At 45.1% G+C, this 18463-nt stretch overlaps 1 protein-coding gene across 11 annotated transcripts in view; it reads right to left on the reverse strand.

Moving 5' to 3' along the window:
* The window catches only part of HERC3 (HECT and RLD domain containing E3 ubiquitin protein ligase 3), a 134168-nt gene that overhangs the window by 36535 nt on the left and 79170 nt on the right, over nt 1-18463 (reverse strand). For all 11 annotated transcript variants that reach the window (XM_033959192.1, XM_033959183.1, XM_033959200.1 and 8 more), the window contains exons 11-15: nt 13733-13792; nt 11094-11205; nt 10752-10941; nt 6496-6659; nt 720-833 (exon numbers count right to left, since the gene is read on the reverse strand). In XM_033959192.1, the coding sequence (XP_033815083.1) occupies nt 720-833; nt 6496-6659; nt 10752-10941; nt 11094-11205; nt 13733-13792 (640 nt within the window). The remainder of the gene's footprint in view (nt 1-719; nt 834-6495; nt 6660-10751; nt 10942-11093; nt 11206-13732; nt 13793-18463) is intronic.

Consider the following 18463-nt stretch of genomic DNA (forward strand, 5'->3'; position numbering starts at 1 on the left):
ACTTATCATATTTTCTTATCCTTCCCGGTGGGCTCAAACTATCTAGTGTACCTGGGGCAATAGGGGGATTAAGTCACTTGCCCAGGGTCACAAGGAGCGACGAGGGATTTGAACCCACAACTTCTGGGTGCTTAGACTCTAGCTCTAACCACTGTGCCACACGCTCCCCATATGGAAGCACATAATCAATCATCTTTCTTTTGCACTTGGAAGGAGAGTTCCTCTGCAAGTGGATATTCATATTTTCAAAATTTGAGAAACTTGGGACTAGAAAGCATTTCTTTTGGCTTGCAAATGTACAACATTAATATGTTGGAGGCAGCCATACTCTCCTGCAGTAACAGCATGGAGAAATGAGATGTTTCACTTACTGAAAGTGGAGTCTCTAGTTGTTAAACATTATCAGCAGACCTCATCACTAATCTGGGATCAATTATCACAAAGGGCTAGAATTTATTTGTGGAATCTGTAGCTAAATCATCTTTTTGTTGGGTTACCTTACAGTCTCTTAGATCATCGTAAAGAAACAATGCATGTGATCAAGACTAAAAGCTAACGCATTTTCCAAGTGTATGCACATACCACCTTCCTTTTTATTCACAACTGAGGTATGTGTGCACAAGTCTGGCCCTGGTCATACCCACTTCTACCCCTGCCTCCCCCTGACCCCATGTTCCAATTCTTTTGTCTACAAATTAAGCCTAGTCTACTATACTAACCTCTCTGGACTTGCTGATGACCCACAGGATATAGTCCTCTTCAATATTCACCAAATTGGAAATCTCAGGGATATAAAACTTGTAATATTCCACATGTTTAATCTTCACATTTACCTATTAATTGAAAAGCAGAAGTTATTTTCAGCAGTCAAGAAAATTTACTGTATATTTACACAGGCTACTGCATTTATTCTGCACAGTCTAACTTAAAATGTATTTTTCCTCTTTGCCTCCTCAATGTGTAATATGCCAAACAGAACCAAGATAATCTGCAAAGGCCACTTACCAAGGTAATTAGCCTTTTCACTCATAAGTAGCACAACAAATGGCAAATCAAATCCAAGGTGCTAATAAAGGAAGGCAAAGAGAAACCTTGAAAAGAAGATTGCGCTGGAAGCAAATACACAGTAAAAACTGTTTTAAGTACACTTCCCCCTCCCCATTCGCGGTTTCTGCACTCGCGATTTCACATAATCGCAATTTTTTTCTGGAGAGGGGGAAAATTAAAAAAACATATTTTTTACCTCCCTGCCGCCTTCCCGGCCTTACCTGGTGGTCTAGAGCAGTGATTCCCAACCCTGTCCTGGAGGAACACCAGGCCAATTGGGTTTTCAGGCTAGCCCTAATGAATATGCATGAGAGAGATTTGCATATGATGGACGTGATAGGCATGCAAATTTGCTTCATGCATATTCATTAGGGCTAGCCTGAAAACCCAATTGGCCTGGTGTTCCTCCAGGACAGGGTTGGGAACCACTGGTCTAGAGGGCTTTCGGGGCAGGAGCGATCTTCCTACGCTCCTGCCCCATGCAGATCGCCATAAGAAAATGGCTGTAGGGAGTTCCCGTCGTAGTCTCGAGAGACTACGGGAACTCACAGCAGCCATTTCCTCATGGCAATCTGCACGGGGCAGGAGTGTAGGAAGATCTCTCCTGCCCCGAAAGCCCTCTAGACCATCAGGTAAGGCCGGGAAGGTGGCAGGGAGGTGGGGGTTGGTCAGAGCCGGATAATTGCGGTTTTTCGCCATTCGCGGTCCGGCTCTGCCCATATCCCCCGCGAATAACGAGGGAGAAGTGTATATTAAAAGCAAGAAACCAGAAAGAGAATCAGTTGTATCACTAGATGACAGAGGGATGACAGGGGCTCTCCGGGAACACAAGGCCATAGCGGAGGGATTAAATGAATTTATTGTTTTGCTCTTCACCAAGGAAGATGTGGAGGCAATACCAGTGACAGAAGTGGTATTCAATTCTGATCAATCAGAATAACTCAAACAAATCTCTGTAACACTGGAAGATGTAATGGGCCAGTTTGACTAAATTGAACAGTACATAAGAACATAAGAAGTTGCCTCCGCTGAGGCAGACCAGAGGTCCATCTCGCCCAGCGGTCCGCTCCCGCGGCAGCCCATCAGGCCTATTGCCTGAGCAGTGGTCCCTGACTATTTCTATAACCTACCTCTACTCCTATCTGTACCCCTCAATCCCTTTGTCCTCTAGGAACCTATCCAAACCTTCTTTGAAGCCCTGTAACGTGCTCCTGCCTACCACAGTCTCCGGAAGCGCATTCCATGTATCCACCACCCTCTGGGTGAAAAAGAACTTCCTAGCATTTGTTCTAAACCTGTCCCCTTTCAATTTCTCCGAGTGCCCCCTTGTACTTGTGGTTCCCCATAATTTGAAAAATCTGTCCCTGTCTACTTTTTCTATGCCCTTCAGGATCTTGAAGGTTTCTATCATGTCTCCGCTTCTCCAGGGAGAACAGCCCCAACTTTTTTAGTCTGTCAGTATATGAGAGATTTTCCATACCCTTTATCAGCTTAGTTGCTCTTCTCTGGACTCCCTCAAGTACTGCCATGTCCTTCTTGAGGTACGGTGACCAGTACTGGACACAGTATTCCAGATGCGGGCGCACCATTGCACAATACAGTGGCAGGATGACTTCCTTCGTCCTGGTCGTGATACCCTTTTTAATGATACCCAACATTTTGTTTGCTTTCCTTGAGGCTGTGGCGCACTGTGCCGACGCCTTCAATGTTGTGTCTACCATCACTCCCAGGTCTCTTTCAAGGTTAGTTACCCCTAGCAATGATCCCCCCATTTTGTAAGTGAACATCGGGTTCTTTTTCCCTACATGCGTGACCTTGCATTTCCCTATGTTGAAGCTCATTTGCCACTTTTTGGCCCACTCTTCCAGTGACGTCAGATCCTTTTGGAGATCTTCGCAATCTGCCGTGGTTTTAACCCTGCTGTATAGTTTGGTGTCATCCGCAAATTTAATGACCTCACATTTTGTTCCCGCCTCCAGGTCGTTAATGAATATATTGAACAGGAGCGGTCCCAGCACCGACCCCTGCGGAACTCCGCTCGTGACCCATTGCCAGTCTGAGTAATGGCCCTTTACTCCAACCCTCTGTTTCCTGTCTGCCAGCCAGTTTTTGATCCATCGGTGGACCTCTCCTTGCACCCCGTGGTTCCATAGCTTCTTAAGCAGTCTTTCGTGTGGTACCTTGTCGAAGGCTTTTTGGAAGTCAAGGTAAATGATGTCTATGGATTCCCCTTTATCCACCTAGCTGTTTACCCCCTCAAAGAAGTACAATAAGTTTGTGAGGCATGACCTACCCTTGCAGAAGCCATGCTGACTCGACTTTAGCTGTCCATTGTTTTCGATGTGTTCACAGATGCTGTCCTTTATCAGCGCTTCCATCATCTTTCCCGGGACCGAGGTCAAGCTCACCGGCCTGTAGTTTCCTGGGTCACCCCTTGAACCTTTCTTGAAGATGGGCGTGACATTTGCTATTTTCCAGTCCTCCGGGATCTCTCCAGTTTTTAACGATAGGTTGCATATTTGTCGAAGTGGCTCTGCTATTTCGTTCCTTAGTTCCTTGAGTACTCTTGGGTGAATGCTGTCCGGACCTGGTGATTTGTCGCTCTTTAGCCTGTCTATCTGCCTGAGGACATTCTCTTGGCTTACCTCTAGTTGGACCAGCTTATCATCCTGATCTCCATTTACGATCTCTTCGGGTTCCGGAATGTTGGTTGTGTCTTCCCTCGTGAAGACTGACGTGAAGAACTAATTTAACTTATCAGCTATCTCTTTTTCCTCTTTTACCACTCCCTTTCTGTCTCCATCATCCAAGGGTCCCACTTCCTCCCTTGCTGGTTGCTTCCCCTTAACGTACCTGAAGAATGATTTGAAGTTTGTTGCTTCCCCCGCCAGTCTCTCTTCATATTCTCTTTTTGCTTTCCTAACCACCGGATAGTATACCGGATAGTATACATCCCAGAGTGCTGATAGAATTGGAATATGAAACTTGCAGAGCTATTGTTAATAATTTGTAATTTTTCTTTAAAATCCAGCATAGTACCGGAAGACTGGAGGGTGGCCAATTAGAGACCAGCAAATCTGTCAGTGCTGGGCATAATGGTAGACACTATTATAAAGAACAAAACGATAGAATATATACATAAGCATGGATTAATGAGAGAAAGCCAACATGGGATTTAACCAAAGGGAAATCTTGCCTCACCAATCTACTGCATTTCTTTGAAAGGGTGAATGAACATGTGGATAAAGATGAGCTGGTTGATAGCGTGTGTTTGGATTTTCAAAAAGATGCATGACAAAGTACCTCATGAAAACTTCTGAGAAAATTAGAGTCATAGGATAGGAGATAATGTCCTATTATAGATTAAGAACTGGTTGACAGACAGAAAAAGTAGGTTTAAATGGTCAATATTCTCAATGGAAAAGGGTTAATAGTGGGGTTTCAAGGGGTCTGTACTGGAACTGCTGCTTTTTAACATACTTAATCAATGATCTAGATATGGGAATAACTAGTGAGATAATTAAATTTGCTGATGACACAGTTGTTCAAAGTTGTTAAATCTCAAGAGGGCTGTGAAAAATTGCAAGACTGGGCATCAAAATGGCAGATGACATTTAGAGCAAGTGCAAAGTGATGCATGTGAGAAAGAGGAACCCGAACTGTAGCTCCCTGATGCAGCGTTCCACATTAGGAGTCATTGACCAGGAAAAGGATCTAGGTGTCATCGCTGAAAATACATTGAAACCCTCAGCTCAATGTGCGATGGTGGCTAAGAAAGCAAATAGAATGTTAGGAATTATCAGGAAAAGAATGGAAAACAAAGATGAAAATGTTATAATGCCCTTGTATCGCTCTATGGTATGGCCACACCTCAAATATGGTGTGCAATTCTGGTCACCGTATCTCAAAAAAAGATATAGCGAAATTAGAAAAGGTACAGAAAAGGGTGATGACTTGGGCTCTTCAGCATGAAGAGATGGCTCAGAGGTGATATGTTTCTGTCTATAAAATACTGAGTGGAGTAGAAAGGGTAGATGTGAATCACTTGTTTACTCTTTCCAAAAATATTAGGACTAGGGGGTATGTGATGAAGATACTAAGTAGTAGATTTAAAACAAACCAGAGAAAATATTTCTTTACACATGTAATTAAACGCTGGAATTTGTTGCTAGAGAATGTGGTAAAATCAGTTAGCTTAGCAGGGTTTAAAAAAAGATTTAGCTAATTTCCTAAAAAGAGAAGTAGAGAATTCCATAGGCCATTATTAAGATGGCTTGGGAAAATGTACTGCTTATTCCTTGGGACCTGGCTTTGCTTACTGGTGAGGCAAATCTATAGAAAAAATTGTTGGGGAGGTGAGGTAAATGGGAGGACAGACTAGACCCACGAAAGAGTCCTCCAAGCTCAATCTGGCACCACAAACAAGGACAAGAAGGCCAATTTAAACAACATCCAAAAGCCTGTACTATTTGCAAAGGCTTACCAAATCCATTTGCTGAAGACTGATAGCAGACTGGTTGTACTTGGACTGCACAACCCACTTATATTACAGCCAAACGTTTGTGTCTCAGTCTTCAACTGCTGGTCATGGTGAGCTATTACCCATCAGTTTCTGTGCTGGTCTGCAGACGCAATAAAGAATACTGGGTTTGATGGACCTTCGGTCTGTCCCAGTATAGCAATCTTTATGTTCTTATTTTGAAAATTGCTCACTATTTTTTTTTTTTTTTGCTACCAGGTAATTTTGTTTCTCTTTAGGAACTGATGGAAACTCAGAAAGTAAAAACATTCCTGAATTCTGGGTCAGAGGACAACTTTTGATAATTGCTCTCTAAGCTGTTTTAAGTCCCTTGGAAAACAGAAATTCAACTGACAGCTACACCCTAAGTGACAGCTACACCATAAGTGACAAGACACCGTAAAATCAAAACCCACTTCCAGCAGCTGGCGTTTGTTGATTTTTTTTTACATTTGAGGGCTTAGGAAAGCTATATGAATTGCATGTTAAAAAAAACACAACTCAATACCAAATTTTGATTCAAGGTTAGAATTATTTTGATTACATATACAGTACACTCCCAAAACATTGTAGAGGTTACAGCTTTCTTTTTTCCCAGTAATATGGCGACAAAATGTAAAACATGGGTTTTTCCTTCTTACCTCCACACTTAAAATCACTTCCTCTGTACATATCTCCTGCTGTACAGTAAGCTGCGTCTCAGAAATGCAGGATTATTCTACTAGTACTGATATTGGTAAACAACCAACCGCCTAATGATTCCATACTAATTATCCAGACTCTACACATGCCTCTGCAGCAGCAACTCTCCTTGCTGGAGGGAACCTCTGAAAGGAGGCATCAGGAACGACCCAGAAAGCTGCTGCTGTAACATTTTACTTTATTTCTCCTTGCAGGAGCTGCCCAGTAAGAGAGTATACTTGGGTTACCTTGTACAATTTCTCCAGCAGCCTGAGCGCAGCTGTGATATAGCTGGTAAAAAGCACAGGGATCAGAAGGGTCTTTCTTCCGCTCAGGAGGTACACCACAGCCCCCTTGTACAGATCTACCAGTTTAAAGAAGTAACTGGGGCACAACTGGGACCACCAGTTATCTGGAGAAAGAAACCACAGAAGAGACATTTAGCTGGTAAGAGGCTTTCCTCACCAATGGCGCAAAATGATGAAAGGGCTTTTTCAGACTAGTCTGTCATGTTCACAAGATTAGGTTCAAAAGATGACCTTGGCAAGGGCCTTCTTGACCTAGTTCAGAGGTACTACTGACTGAAGTCTTGGCTCTCAGGGCTTCCAGACACAAGGACCAGCACACCAACGGGCAGCCTTATACTTAACTGGACCAACTTATGCATAATTGTCCCAGGTTTCTCATTAGCACATCACTGAATTTAAGCCTAGCTGAAGGATATCTAGTATCAATGTCCTAAGGCTGAAATAGTGCAGTGACCTAGTATCCATGATGGTCCAGGAGAAAATTGGCATTCTACCTATTAAAAGTTTCCCAATAAAAAGAGATTCGAGTTTGAAAAACTCAGCCCTCTTTCACAGTGGACAAAAATCACATGCATAATGTCTTAAGCTCTGGTACTAACTTCTTTTGTCAGTTCTTTAAAAGGAATTGCAACCTACGAAGACAGAAGGTTTACATAAAATTACAGAAAGCAGTGTTTCAGGGTGCCATATGTTTTCACTGGCAAAACCTTTAGGATACACCCGACACATGACTCCAGTGGGATAGTATTTAAATGCCAAGTAGATAATGACACGGGGACCGTTTACCACAGTAAACCGTGGTCATCGCAGTAAATCCTGAGGAATGGAGACATTTGCAACTGGTTTACCACTGGAATGGGGACAAGACCTTTCCCCGCCCTGTGGGATGGGAAAAAGACCTTTTACTGCCCTGTGGGTGCAGTGAAAAGTCTTGCTCTTGTGGTAAAAAAAATTGTGCCTGTGTCAGACTTGGCATCTCCTCCCCAGCTCCTCTTGCACTTATCTTACCTTCAGGAGCCAGCCATGCCATGATGAAGACAGAAGGAATCCAAAACCAAAGACTGAGACCAATGTGATTTGAAGAATAAAATCACCAGAGAACAAAAGGTAGAAAAAAGAAATGTATTTTATATTTTGTGATTAGAATATTTCAGATTTGAAATATGTATCCTGCTAAAGCTGGTGTTAGACATAACTGGGAACCGCAAAGCCCAGGCTGTGCTTCTTTAGCTTCCAGTTGGCTTAGGGCTCACTCTCTCTAACCAGAGGACAGTTGCCCTAGTTGCACTCCCCTAACACTATTCCTGCCATGTGTGACTGAAGTAATCTGTTAGCTTGATTTTTCTATGTAGCATTCTCTAGTAATTTGGTTTTCTCAATTTTCATAATAGTGGAGGGAATATTTGTGAAAGGGAGGGGAGACAGGGGTTTTGTTGATCCTTGCTCTGTATTATTTGTGTTTATGAAATGACAATTATACAGAATATTGTCTCTTTTTATACTTTAACTAGTGTTTAAGCCCGTTACATTAACGGGTGCTAGAAAGCAGCCCCCTTTCCCTCTCCCCCTCCAGTTCCTCCCTGACTGTCTCTCCTTGACCCCCTTTCTGTCTCCCCTTCCAAGTAAAGCTGTCTGCCTCCCAGCACACCCCTCTCCCAAAGCAGCCCCCTTTCCCTCTCCCCCTCCAGTTCCTCCCTGACTGTCTCTCCGTGGCCCCCCTTCTGTCTTCCCCCCTAAGCAAAACGATCTGCCTCCCAGCACACCCCTCCCCCCGAAGCAGCCCCCTTTCCCTCTCCCCCTCCAATTCCTCCCTGTCTCCCCCCCAAGCAAAGTTATCTACCTCCCAGCACACCCCTCCCCCAAAGCAGACCCCTTTCCCTCTGCCCCTCCAGTTCCTCCCTGACTGTCTCTCCGTGGGCCCCTTTCTGTCTCCCCAAGCAAAGCTGTCTGTCTCCCAGCACACCCCTCCCTCAAAGCAGGCCGCTTTCCCTCTCCCCCTCCAGTTCCTCCCTGTCTCTCCGTGGCCCCCCTTCTGTGTTCCCCCCCTAAGCAAAACTATCTGCATTCCCAGCACACCCCTATCCCAAAGCAGCCGCCTTTCCCTCTCCCCCTCCAATTCCTCCCTGACTGTCTCTCCGTGGCCCCCCCTTCTGTCTCCCCCCCCAAGCAAAGCTGACTGCCTCCAAGCACACCCCTCCCCCAAAGCAGCCCCCCTTTCCCTCTCCCCCTCCAATTCCTCCCTGACTGTCTCTCCGTGGCCCCCCTTCTGTCTCCCCCCCAAGCAAAGCTGACTGCCTCTAAGCACACCCCCTCCCCCCAGCCCCCTTTCCCCTCCTGTGAGAATTTTTACCTGCATGGGCCACCTGCAGCACCCTCCAGCCGTTCCTCTGAGCTGAAACTCCTTCACGTGCCTCCCGCCTACAAACTGTTGAAGATGTGCGCAATCCCCGCGGTCTGGCCAGCTTCCCTAGTCCCTTGCCGCCGCCACCCACCACCCCTTTCCCTTCCCATGGTCGACAAACCTCCTGGCTCCAGCAGCGGCCGCAGCACTGTAAACACGCTGCTTCGTGGACTCTACTGCCCTGATTTGCTCTTCCGTGTCTCTGATGACATCATCAGAGACGCGGCAGAGCAAATCAGGGCAGTAGAGGCTGCGAAGCAGCGTGTTTACAGTGCTGCGGCCACTGCTGGAGCCAGGAGGTTTGTCGACCGCAGGAAGGGAAGGGGGTGGTGGCGGCAAGGGACTAAGTGAGCCAGCCAGACCGCGAGAAGGGAAATTCGGATGGGAGGGTCAGACCGTGGTGGGAGGCTCAAGGGGGTTCAGGTGGTGGGGGAGCAAAATTTAATTTTGAATGTGCCTTGGCGGCTCCCCTCACCGGCCAACCCTAGTGGAAATGAAGTAGTGAAAGAGGGCGGCCCGCATTGGACAGAAGACGGCAAAGCGAGGAGGAGGCTTTGGAGGTGGTGGTTTTGGCGGTGATGAGGGTGGGAGGGGGGAGTCGCCGGCTGTGCTGTGCTTTTGCGATTTGTCAGGCCGCCACATAAGCACTCTGACCACAGACCTACGGATCACAGATCACGCATGCGCGGCTAGCTTTTTATTATATAGGATAAAATAAGTTCAGTATAAAATCATAATTATTCGAGGCTTGTGCAGATGGGATCTGACAGTTTGCAGGGTTGGGACAGAAACCAAGCTCACAGGGACGGGGCAGGGATATTGATAAATTTTTTTCCCCGTGTCATTCTCTAATGTCAAGCAAAGGAGAAGTGGGCGGGGCACATTCTTTCCGGTACTGGAACATGAAGTAAAAGTTTTAAGGCATTGAAGTAAATGAACTCTTAGCTTTATGGAATGGAATAGTTAATAGTAGCCATTAAAAGTCTCCAACAGAATATACTCCCCCCTCCATATTTGCGGTTCGACACCCAGACTTAGGTTATTCACAAATCTCTCTTCCCAGAACACTCCATACCTTACTTTTCAATCCTGGTGGTCTAGCGATGAAGCAGGACAAGAGTGATATTCCTACATTCCTGTCCCGTGCAGAGCTGCAATAAAAAATGTTTGCCGGGAGGTCCCACAGTCTCGTGAGACTGTAGCGGGAACTCATGGGAGCCATTTTGGATCATGGCTCTGCATGGGACAGGAGCGTAGGAAGATCACTTCTGCCCTGTTTCACCATTAGACCACCAGGATTGAAAAATTAAGGTGTGGAGAGGTACAGGAGGTGAGTGGGAGGCAGGGGTGGTTCAGAGTCCGCCCTAAAAATGATTTGTGATTTTTTTTTTCTTATTCGCAAGGGGGCTGTGAACCTAACCCCCATAAATATGGAGGGGGAGGAGTGTAAATGTAAAAAATAACTAACTAAATAAAAAGGACTATCAAAAACACATTACATAATTTTATTCAAGCCTTACAGAAAACAATCCTAACTTATACCCTCTTATTTCTGGCTGTAATGAGATAATAAGGAAGCACCATAGAGCTACTGCTTCAGGAAAAATCCTAAAATATCTGGAGCTGTGTTTACTCTCTGGTGCCCCATTGTGGGGGTGGAGGGGGAGAAGTGAGAGGAAAGAAGCTCTCACTTCTACTTCAATCTCTGTACCAGGTCCCTGATCCCATGGGCTCATGCAGCAGGAAGCATAGATAAGGTGGTGGGATTGGGAAAGGCCTAACACACTGTTCTTACCTAACACTTTGCTAGGGTTGGCATCAAGCCGCAGTATGGCCATAGCCAAAGGCAGGGTTAATGTGATGTAGTACTTGGAGTCTTGAAGCAGAGGAAATTCAGGAAGGATCAGGTAAATCCGCATTGCCTCAACATCTGGAGGACAGTTGGACAACTGGGGAATCACAAAGCTTTCGAAGCTCTTTAAAACCTAGAGAAGACAGTGACAAAGGGGAGTAAACCAAGTCTACCCAAAAGAAGAATGGAAATGAAGATCGTCCTTTTCCATTATAATGGATAATAGTATGGTGGCTTAGGCTTAGATACCGAGATCATGGCATTCGTTAATGAAGTATTCTGTACCTGCTCCAGCAGCCTGGCATGCTCAGAGTTCATCAACTTCTCAAACAGCAGCCTGATAGAGCCCAGACTGATCCCTGGAATCTTTGGACTTGTCTGGAAATGTTCATCATCCCTAAATGAGCCGTAAAGAGATGGAGTAGAGACAGACAATGTATTTGTGGACATCCTAGAGTTGATACTCAAAATATTTTAGCAAAATTGGGAGCAGTCCAACAGTGAGTCAGGTTGCAAAAAATAAAAAAAAAAGGACCTAAAGTTATCTGGGTAGTTTTAACTAGATATATTCCATGGAAATCTTATCCAATTACAGTACAATGTCAGTTATCCGGCACCCACAGGGATTGGTGGATACTGAATAACTGTTTTTCCGGTTAGCTAAGTGTTAAAAACCTTATCAAACATGCTCTCAATTCCCCCATCCCTTGAAGCATCAGCACAGCAGCAGCCCTAAGCCCTTCTCCCTCCTTTCCTCAAGTCCCAAAATGGCAGAAGCAGGCGGTGGTCCTGAGCCGCGAACCCCATCGTTCCCTCCCTCCCTCTTCCTTACCCGAAGGGCAGCAGTTAGCAGGAGACAGCCTCAAAGCAGTCTGCTCACGGCCAGTCCTTTCTTCTGATGCATTGGAAGTGATGCGTCAGAGGAAAAGCCTTGCCGGAGCTGGCTGCAAGCAGCCTGTGCTTCAGATAAGGGAGCGAGGGAGGAAGTTCGTGGCTCAGTACTGCTGTCTGCTTCTGCCACTTTGGGGCTTGAAGGAGGGTGAGAAGAGGGCTTTGTAACTCAGGACTGCTGCTGCGCTGATGCTTCGGGGCAAGAGGGAGAGAGGTTCATAAGCTGCTTCAGGGCTTGGGGGAGGAAGGGAGGATTTGCGGCTCTGGACACTGCTGCTGGTGCTTTGGGGGACATTTGTTTTTTTCTACCAGTGATTTTTTTTGCCAGTTGTGAGAATGCCCCGGTTAACCGAGACACTACTGTAACTTTATCCATGTAACCTAGTCACATGCTTGTTTATCAAATATAATTTTTCATATGGCCATTGCTGCAGACCTTTGTAGATTAAAGCCAGTGCTAATCAGCTCTAGTGTCAGCATTAGGTTCTGAATATCAGCCTGGTAATTTCAGAAGTTTAGAAATTACATTTCAGCATAAGTCAGCTGCAGACTGAGGCAGCAGAAGTAATGAAATTGAAATAGTTCCTCCAGTGCTCAAGACTATAAACCCTAAGTTTTGGTGCTGTTCCCTATAGCACTAGAGATTTGAGGCAGAAGTGTGTTGGGATCTCTTTGCCTTTTCTTTCTAATACCGACTTAAGCGCCTAGTAAAGAGACCTCTAATATTACCAAAAAAAAATTTGTGTAGATTTAGTACTGTGCCTCATAACCAGCTGGTCAGCAACCCCATAATACAACACTTGGGGGAGGGGGCATGGCACAGATGAAAGGCCAAAGTATACTCCCACTCCAGCACCATAAATGTCCCTTTCCTGAAAATATAAAGCCAAAATTCCCAAGAGGCTCTTTTGTCCACTGAAGGGAGATCAAAGAGCTCAGACTCGAGTTAAACCCAGCTCCAGGAATTGTTACCTTGTAATTCAGACTTGTGGAGCCTAAATATGAACAGGCACTCATGGCTCAACTGAAGCTCAGTTAGCTTGTCATCCATCTACTGGAGACAGAAAAATACTGTGTGCTGAATGGTACCCTTCTAGGGCAAAGCACAAAGCTATCTTCTCTATCTGTTGGTTGATGAACTGGTCTGGTGAAGATGCTATAGAACAGTGTTCTTCAACCTTTTTACACCTATGGACCAGCAGAAATAAAATAATTATTTTGTGGACCGGCGGTTGAAGAACACTGGGCTAAGTCGAGGGCCAGACCCCACCCATCTCTACCCAATCTCCACCCCAGACCCCGCCCCCATAATAGTACTAATTGTAACACTATTTTTTCCATTCATTTTTCACAGATACACAATATAATCTTATTAACAACACATAATGGTTAACCACAAAATTAAACTACACAAAGCACACTGACAGCAGATGTAAATTCTCATAATTGACATAATTCAATCACTAAATTCAAAAATAAAATCATTCCCCCCTACCTTTGTTGTCTCCATGCTATGCCTTACCTTCTGGCCTACTCCCGCTTGCCCATTTTATGCCACCCCTGGTGTTATCTTCAGGTCCCTCTTCCTCACTGATGCAGTGCACAAAGCTGCGGGCAGCGGCTCCTTGCACGTCCCGTGCCTCATCTGGATGCCTTCCCTCTGATGCTGCAATGTCAGAGCAAAGGCTTCCGGTTCAGGCGCAGGACACACGTAGGAGCCATTGCCCATGGCTTTGTGCACTGAATCAGTGAGGAAGAGGGAGCTGGCTCAAAGATAACATCGCATCGATCACACCGTGGACCGGTAGTTGAAGAACACTGTTTTGGGCCTGATGCACATGCTGGCCCTGTGGACTGGCAGGAAATTTCTATGGACCGGTGGTTGAAGAACACTGCTATAGAATGTTAGATTTTTGAATACAGTCTGTCCTCAAGGACAGCCAAAGCTCCTCAACCCATGCCTGAAGTACCCAGGAGCTGATTCCAGTAGCATATTGCATCACTGTGCACCATGAAAAGTAGAAAGCACTCACTTCTTCTCCAGAAAACTCCCATTCCAACAAGCAGAGGAGGCCAGCGACTGGAGAACAACACTATCGAGAAAACAGAAAAAAAATGGTAAAAGGATCATTTTAATCTAAATAATAAGAATGGGACATCATACAGGGAGAGAGAGACATGAGTAAAGCAGCTCTCCTGGAATATGAGTCATGCAGCCAAATTTTGGATGGGTTGGAGGGGAATGAGATGGCTAAGCTGAAGGCCCGAGAGTAGCGAGTTGCAGTAGTCTATGCGCGAGGTGATGAGGGCATAGATAAGTGTTTTGTAGTGTGCTCAGAGAGGAAGGGTCAGATTTTGGTAATATTATAATAATAATAATAATTTATTTCTTATATACCGCTATACCGTGAAGTTCGAAGCGGTTTACAATAAAGATACATTTGACAGTACATGGGATAGAAGCAGTTTACAATAAAGATACATTTAGTCAGTACATGGGATGGAAGAAGTGGCAAGTTTTAGCAATATGTTGTATTTGGGCAGTGAAAAAGAGAGAGAGGAGTCAAAGATGACCCCGAGATTACGAGCAGACAAAACAGGAAGGTTGAGTGTGTTGTCCACAGAGTTGGAGAATAAGGGAAGCAGAGAAGTGGGTTTAGGCGGGAAGATGAGCAACTCTATTTTAGCCATATTCAATTTTAGATAGCTGAGACATACAGGTGACAATGTCAGACAGACAGGCCAAGACTCTGGTCTGGGTTTCAGTAGGAGGTATTTGGCACAGAGGTAGATCTAGGAGTAGTCAGCATAAAGTTGATATTGAAAGTTGTGGGAGGAAATCAGCACTCTAATTGAGCAAGTATAGATTGAGAAAAGGAATGGTCCCAGGACAGTACACCAATCGATAGCTTAGCAGTGTTTAACACAAATTTGGACAAGTTTCTATAAGAATAGTCCATAAACCATTATTAAGATGCATGGGAAAATCCATTGCTTACTCCTGGGACTTGCGGCATGAAATATATTTCGCTGTTTTGAGATCTTGCCAGATTCTTGTTATCTGGATTGGCTACTGTTACAAATAAGATACTGAGCTTCATGGACCTTTGGTCTAGCCCAGTATGGTGATACTTATGCACTTTTTCTTTTTTAAGATGTTAAGTGGGGGTGGAGGAGTTAGAGGGAACTTTGAAAAATCCCAATTATAAAACTCTGAGAGCTGGACTTGAGGAATGTTTTAGAACAGCCCTACACAACATATGGCTCATGCAGCCCAAAACGGGCCACATGCAGCCCAAAACGGCTCTCACTGTGGCCTGACTCTCCGCTCCTTCTCCGCTTTCCTGCTCATGTCCCGTTTTCAGAGCCCAGGCTTTTTCCCTGCTTCCCCAATGCAGAAACACCAAGGCGCGTGCAGCAACTGCAGTCCACAAGCCTTCCCCTCTTCCAACATCAGAGAGGAAGTTCCGGGCCAGCGAGCAGCGACTGGCTGGCCCAGAACATCCTCTCAGATGTCAGAATTGATGTGTGGGGGAGGGGAAGGCTTGTGGGTCCAGCGCTTATGGATTGAAGTCACTTAATGCGCCTTGGTGTTGTTGCATCAGAGAAGAAGGGTGCGTCGGTGAAGCAGGGTGGCAGGTAGACAAGAGACAGAAAGCAAGGGGGTGCAGGGAGAGAGGAAGAAAAAGTTGGACTCATGGAGGGACAGAGAGATGTTGGTTGGGGAAGGAAATGAGGTCTAGAGGAGAGGAAGCATGCAGGAGGCAGAAAGAAGGGAAGAAATATTGGATGCACAGTCAGAAGGAAGTCCAACCAGAGACTAATTAAATTACCAGATAACAAAAGGTAGGAAAAATGATTTTATTTTCAATTTAGTGATTGAAATGTTAGTTTTGAAAATTTATATCTGCTGTGTGTATATGAAAAATGATAGGAAAAAATTGCATTACATTAGTAAAGGGGGCAGGATCTGGGGCAGAGCTTGGGTGGGTTTAGGGTACAGCTTGGGAGGTCTGTGGTTGGGGGTACTTAGCTTGAAGTAGCTGAGAAACACTGCTGTAGGCAATCAGCCGTCGCCAGTGCCTCTCCTCCCCTGCCTTCTTCCTTGCTGGCACCCCCTACTGGCATCTCAGGGCCTGTCTGGAAGGCCTCTGTGCATGCGCGGATGTCAATGTGATGTCACGCATGCGCGTGATGTCATCACGGCAACGTCCATGCACTTCCGGGTGGCCACTACCTGCGGCCCTCGCTACAATTTCCCAACTTCGTTTTGGCCCCAGATCATTTTTGAATTGTGCAGGACTGTTTTAGAAGGAAAGAGCTGGGAGAATACTTTTCAAAACACACCTACAGGATAATAGTATGAATGAATCTGGTAGAGAATGGGATTAACCCTTTCAGGACCATAAGGATCGTAGGCCAATTTTTGTGGTTTTGACGACATTTTTATGGTAAAAAGGGCTTGCAGATGCCAAAAAATTGATTTTTTGTGTGAAATATCATTTTTTTTTTTTTTAAATCAAACTTCTGGCTTATGGACAGTGTGGCAAGTGAATCTTCTCGTCAATCTGGCAACGACGCTAATGAATGAATGTCGGAACCAGTTTGTTTACATAAAGGCAGTATCATATGGAATCCGTACATATCAAATTTAGAACTGTAGACTATCCCAATCAAAATTTATAGGATTTTAAAGTTATGGGACAAATATGTCCCTTGGTCCTGAAAGGGTTAAGCACCTATATTACTGGCACCTAACACCACAGCATCTCCATAAAAAAAATTTTCAACTGTCTGACCTCTTTTGGGCACTCTGTTGTGTGTTTGATGGGATTACCCTTTATCACAGAATAGCTCACAACATATATTCCAGAATGAATATATCACAGGAATGCATTTCCCATTAACATCTAGATTTTCTTTTACAAATAATGCCACATGATCATGAGAAGAGCACCTCATGCCTACAAGTCAGGAAGCGTTTAGGGTTTTATTAGAAGTTAACTAGGATTAAAAGAGGGTTGAATACATTGTGGATGCATGAACATAAGAATAGCCTTACTGCATCAGACCAATAGTCCATCTAGCCCAGTGGTCTCAAACTCAAACCCTTTGCGGGGCCACATTTTGGATTTGTAGGTACTTAGAGGGCCGCAGAAAAAAAAATAGTTAATGTCTTATTAAAGAAATGACAATTTTGCATGAGGTTAAACTCTTTATAGTTTATAAAACTTTCCTTTAACAGTTAAAAGGAAAGATATATAAACTATAAAGAGTTTTACCTTATGCAAAATTGTCATTTCTTTAATAAGACATTAACTATTTTTTCTGCGGCCCTCCAAGTACGGTACTCTATTTTTTCTGCAGCACTCACATTTAAAGTTTAATATCTTTTCTTTCTCAAAACTGGCACATTTCAATTAATAAATTGAAAATAAAATCATTTTCCTACCTTTGTTTGGTAATTTCATCGGTCTCTGGTTGCACTTTATTCTTCTGACTGTGCATCCAATATTTCTTCCCTTCTTTCAGCCTCCTGTATGCTTCCTCTCCTTCAGACCTCATTCCCTCCTCCAACTTTTTCTTTCTTTCTCTATGTCTGTCTTTCTCTGATTCCGTGCCCCATTTTTTGCTTTGTTTCTGGCTCCCTGTCCCCCCCCCTTCTTTCTTTCTTCCTTCCTGCCCTCCTCCATGCCACCGCCACCAGGGAATAGGCTGCTGCTGCTGCCATCGGGAACAGGCCAAGATCTCCATGCTTCTCTTCTCCACGGGGCCGACCAACTCTCACCTCCCGACGTCAATTCTAACGTCGGAAAGGACGTTCCGGGCAGCCAGGCAGCGAATGGCTAGCCAGAACGTCCTATCGACATAAGAATTGATGTCGGGCGGCGAGAGAAGATCAAAGAACACGGGAGATCAAAGAACACGGTGACGACCTTTCCCCGATGGCAGCGGTGAGAAGGGAAGGGAAGCAGGTTGGGCACCACTGCTCTAGACGAGCCGCACTCTAGGGAAAACAGTGGAGGGTGGCCAGCTGTTTCGGACCCCCCCCCCTTGGTACGCCACTGGAGCAGCAGCGTGTCTGGCCGGCTCGTTCAGTTCAAAGCTGCGGGTGGTGGCTCCTTCGAGATCCACGCCTGTGTCTGAAGCCTCTCTGATGTTGTGATGTCAGAGAGGCTTCCAATGCAGGAGTGGATAGCGCAAGGAGCCGCCAACCCACGGCTTTGAACGGAACGAACTAGCCAGACACGCTGCTGCTCCAAAAAGAAGAGAATGATCCAGTCCAGACCGCGGGCCGCAAATAAAACTTGGAGAGCCACATACAGCCCATGGGCTGCGTGTTTGAGACCGCTGATCTAGCCCAATATCCCATCTTCATGATGGTCAATACAGCTCACTAATACCTGGCAAATCCCCAAAACAAGCAACATTTCATACTACCGATCCAGGGTAAGCAGTGACTTCCCTCATATCTGTCTCAATAGACTATGGACTTTTCCTCCAAGAATTTGTCCAAACCAGCTACGTTAACCGCTCTTACCATTCCCTCTGGCAAAGTGTCCAGAGCTTAACTATTCTCTGAGTGAAAAAAGTTTCCCCCTATTGGTTTTAAAAGTATTTCCCTGTAACTTCATTGAGTGTCCCTTAGTCAATTTTAGTTAAAAAAAAAAAAATGATAATAATAAGTTTATCCACCTGTACACATTCTCCACCACTCAGGATTTTGCAGACATCAATCATATCTCTCCTCAGTCGCCTCTTTT

Source organism: Geotrypetes seraphini, chromosome 1 (assembly GCF_902459505.1).
Source record: "Geotrypetes seraphini chromosome 1, aGeoSer1.1, whole genome shotgun sequence".
In the NCBI taxonomy this organism is placed as follows: domain Eukaryota; kingdom Metazoa; phylum Chordata; class Amphibia; order Gymnophiona; family Dermophiidae; genus Geotrypetes; species Geotrypetes seraphini.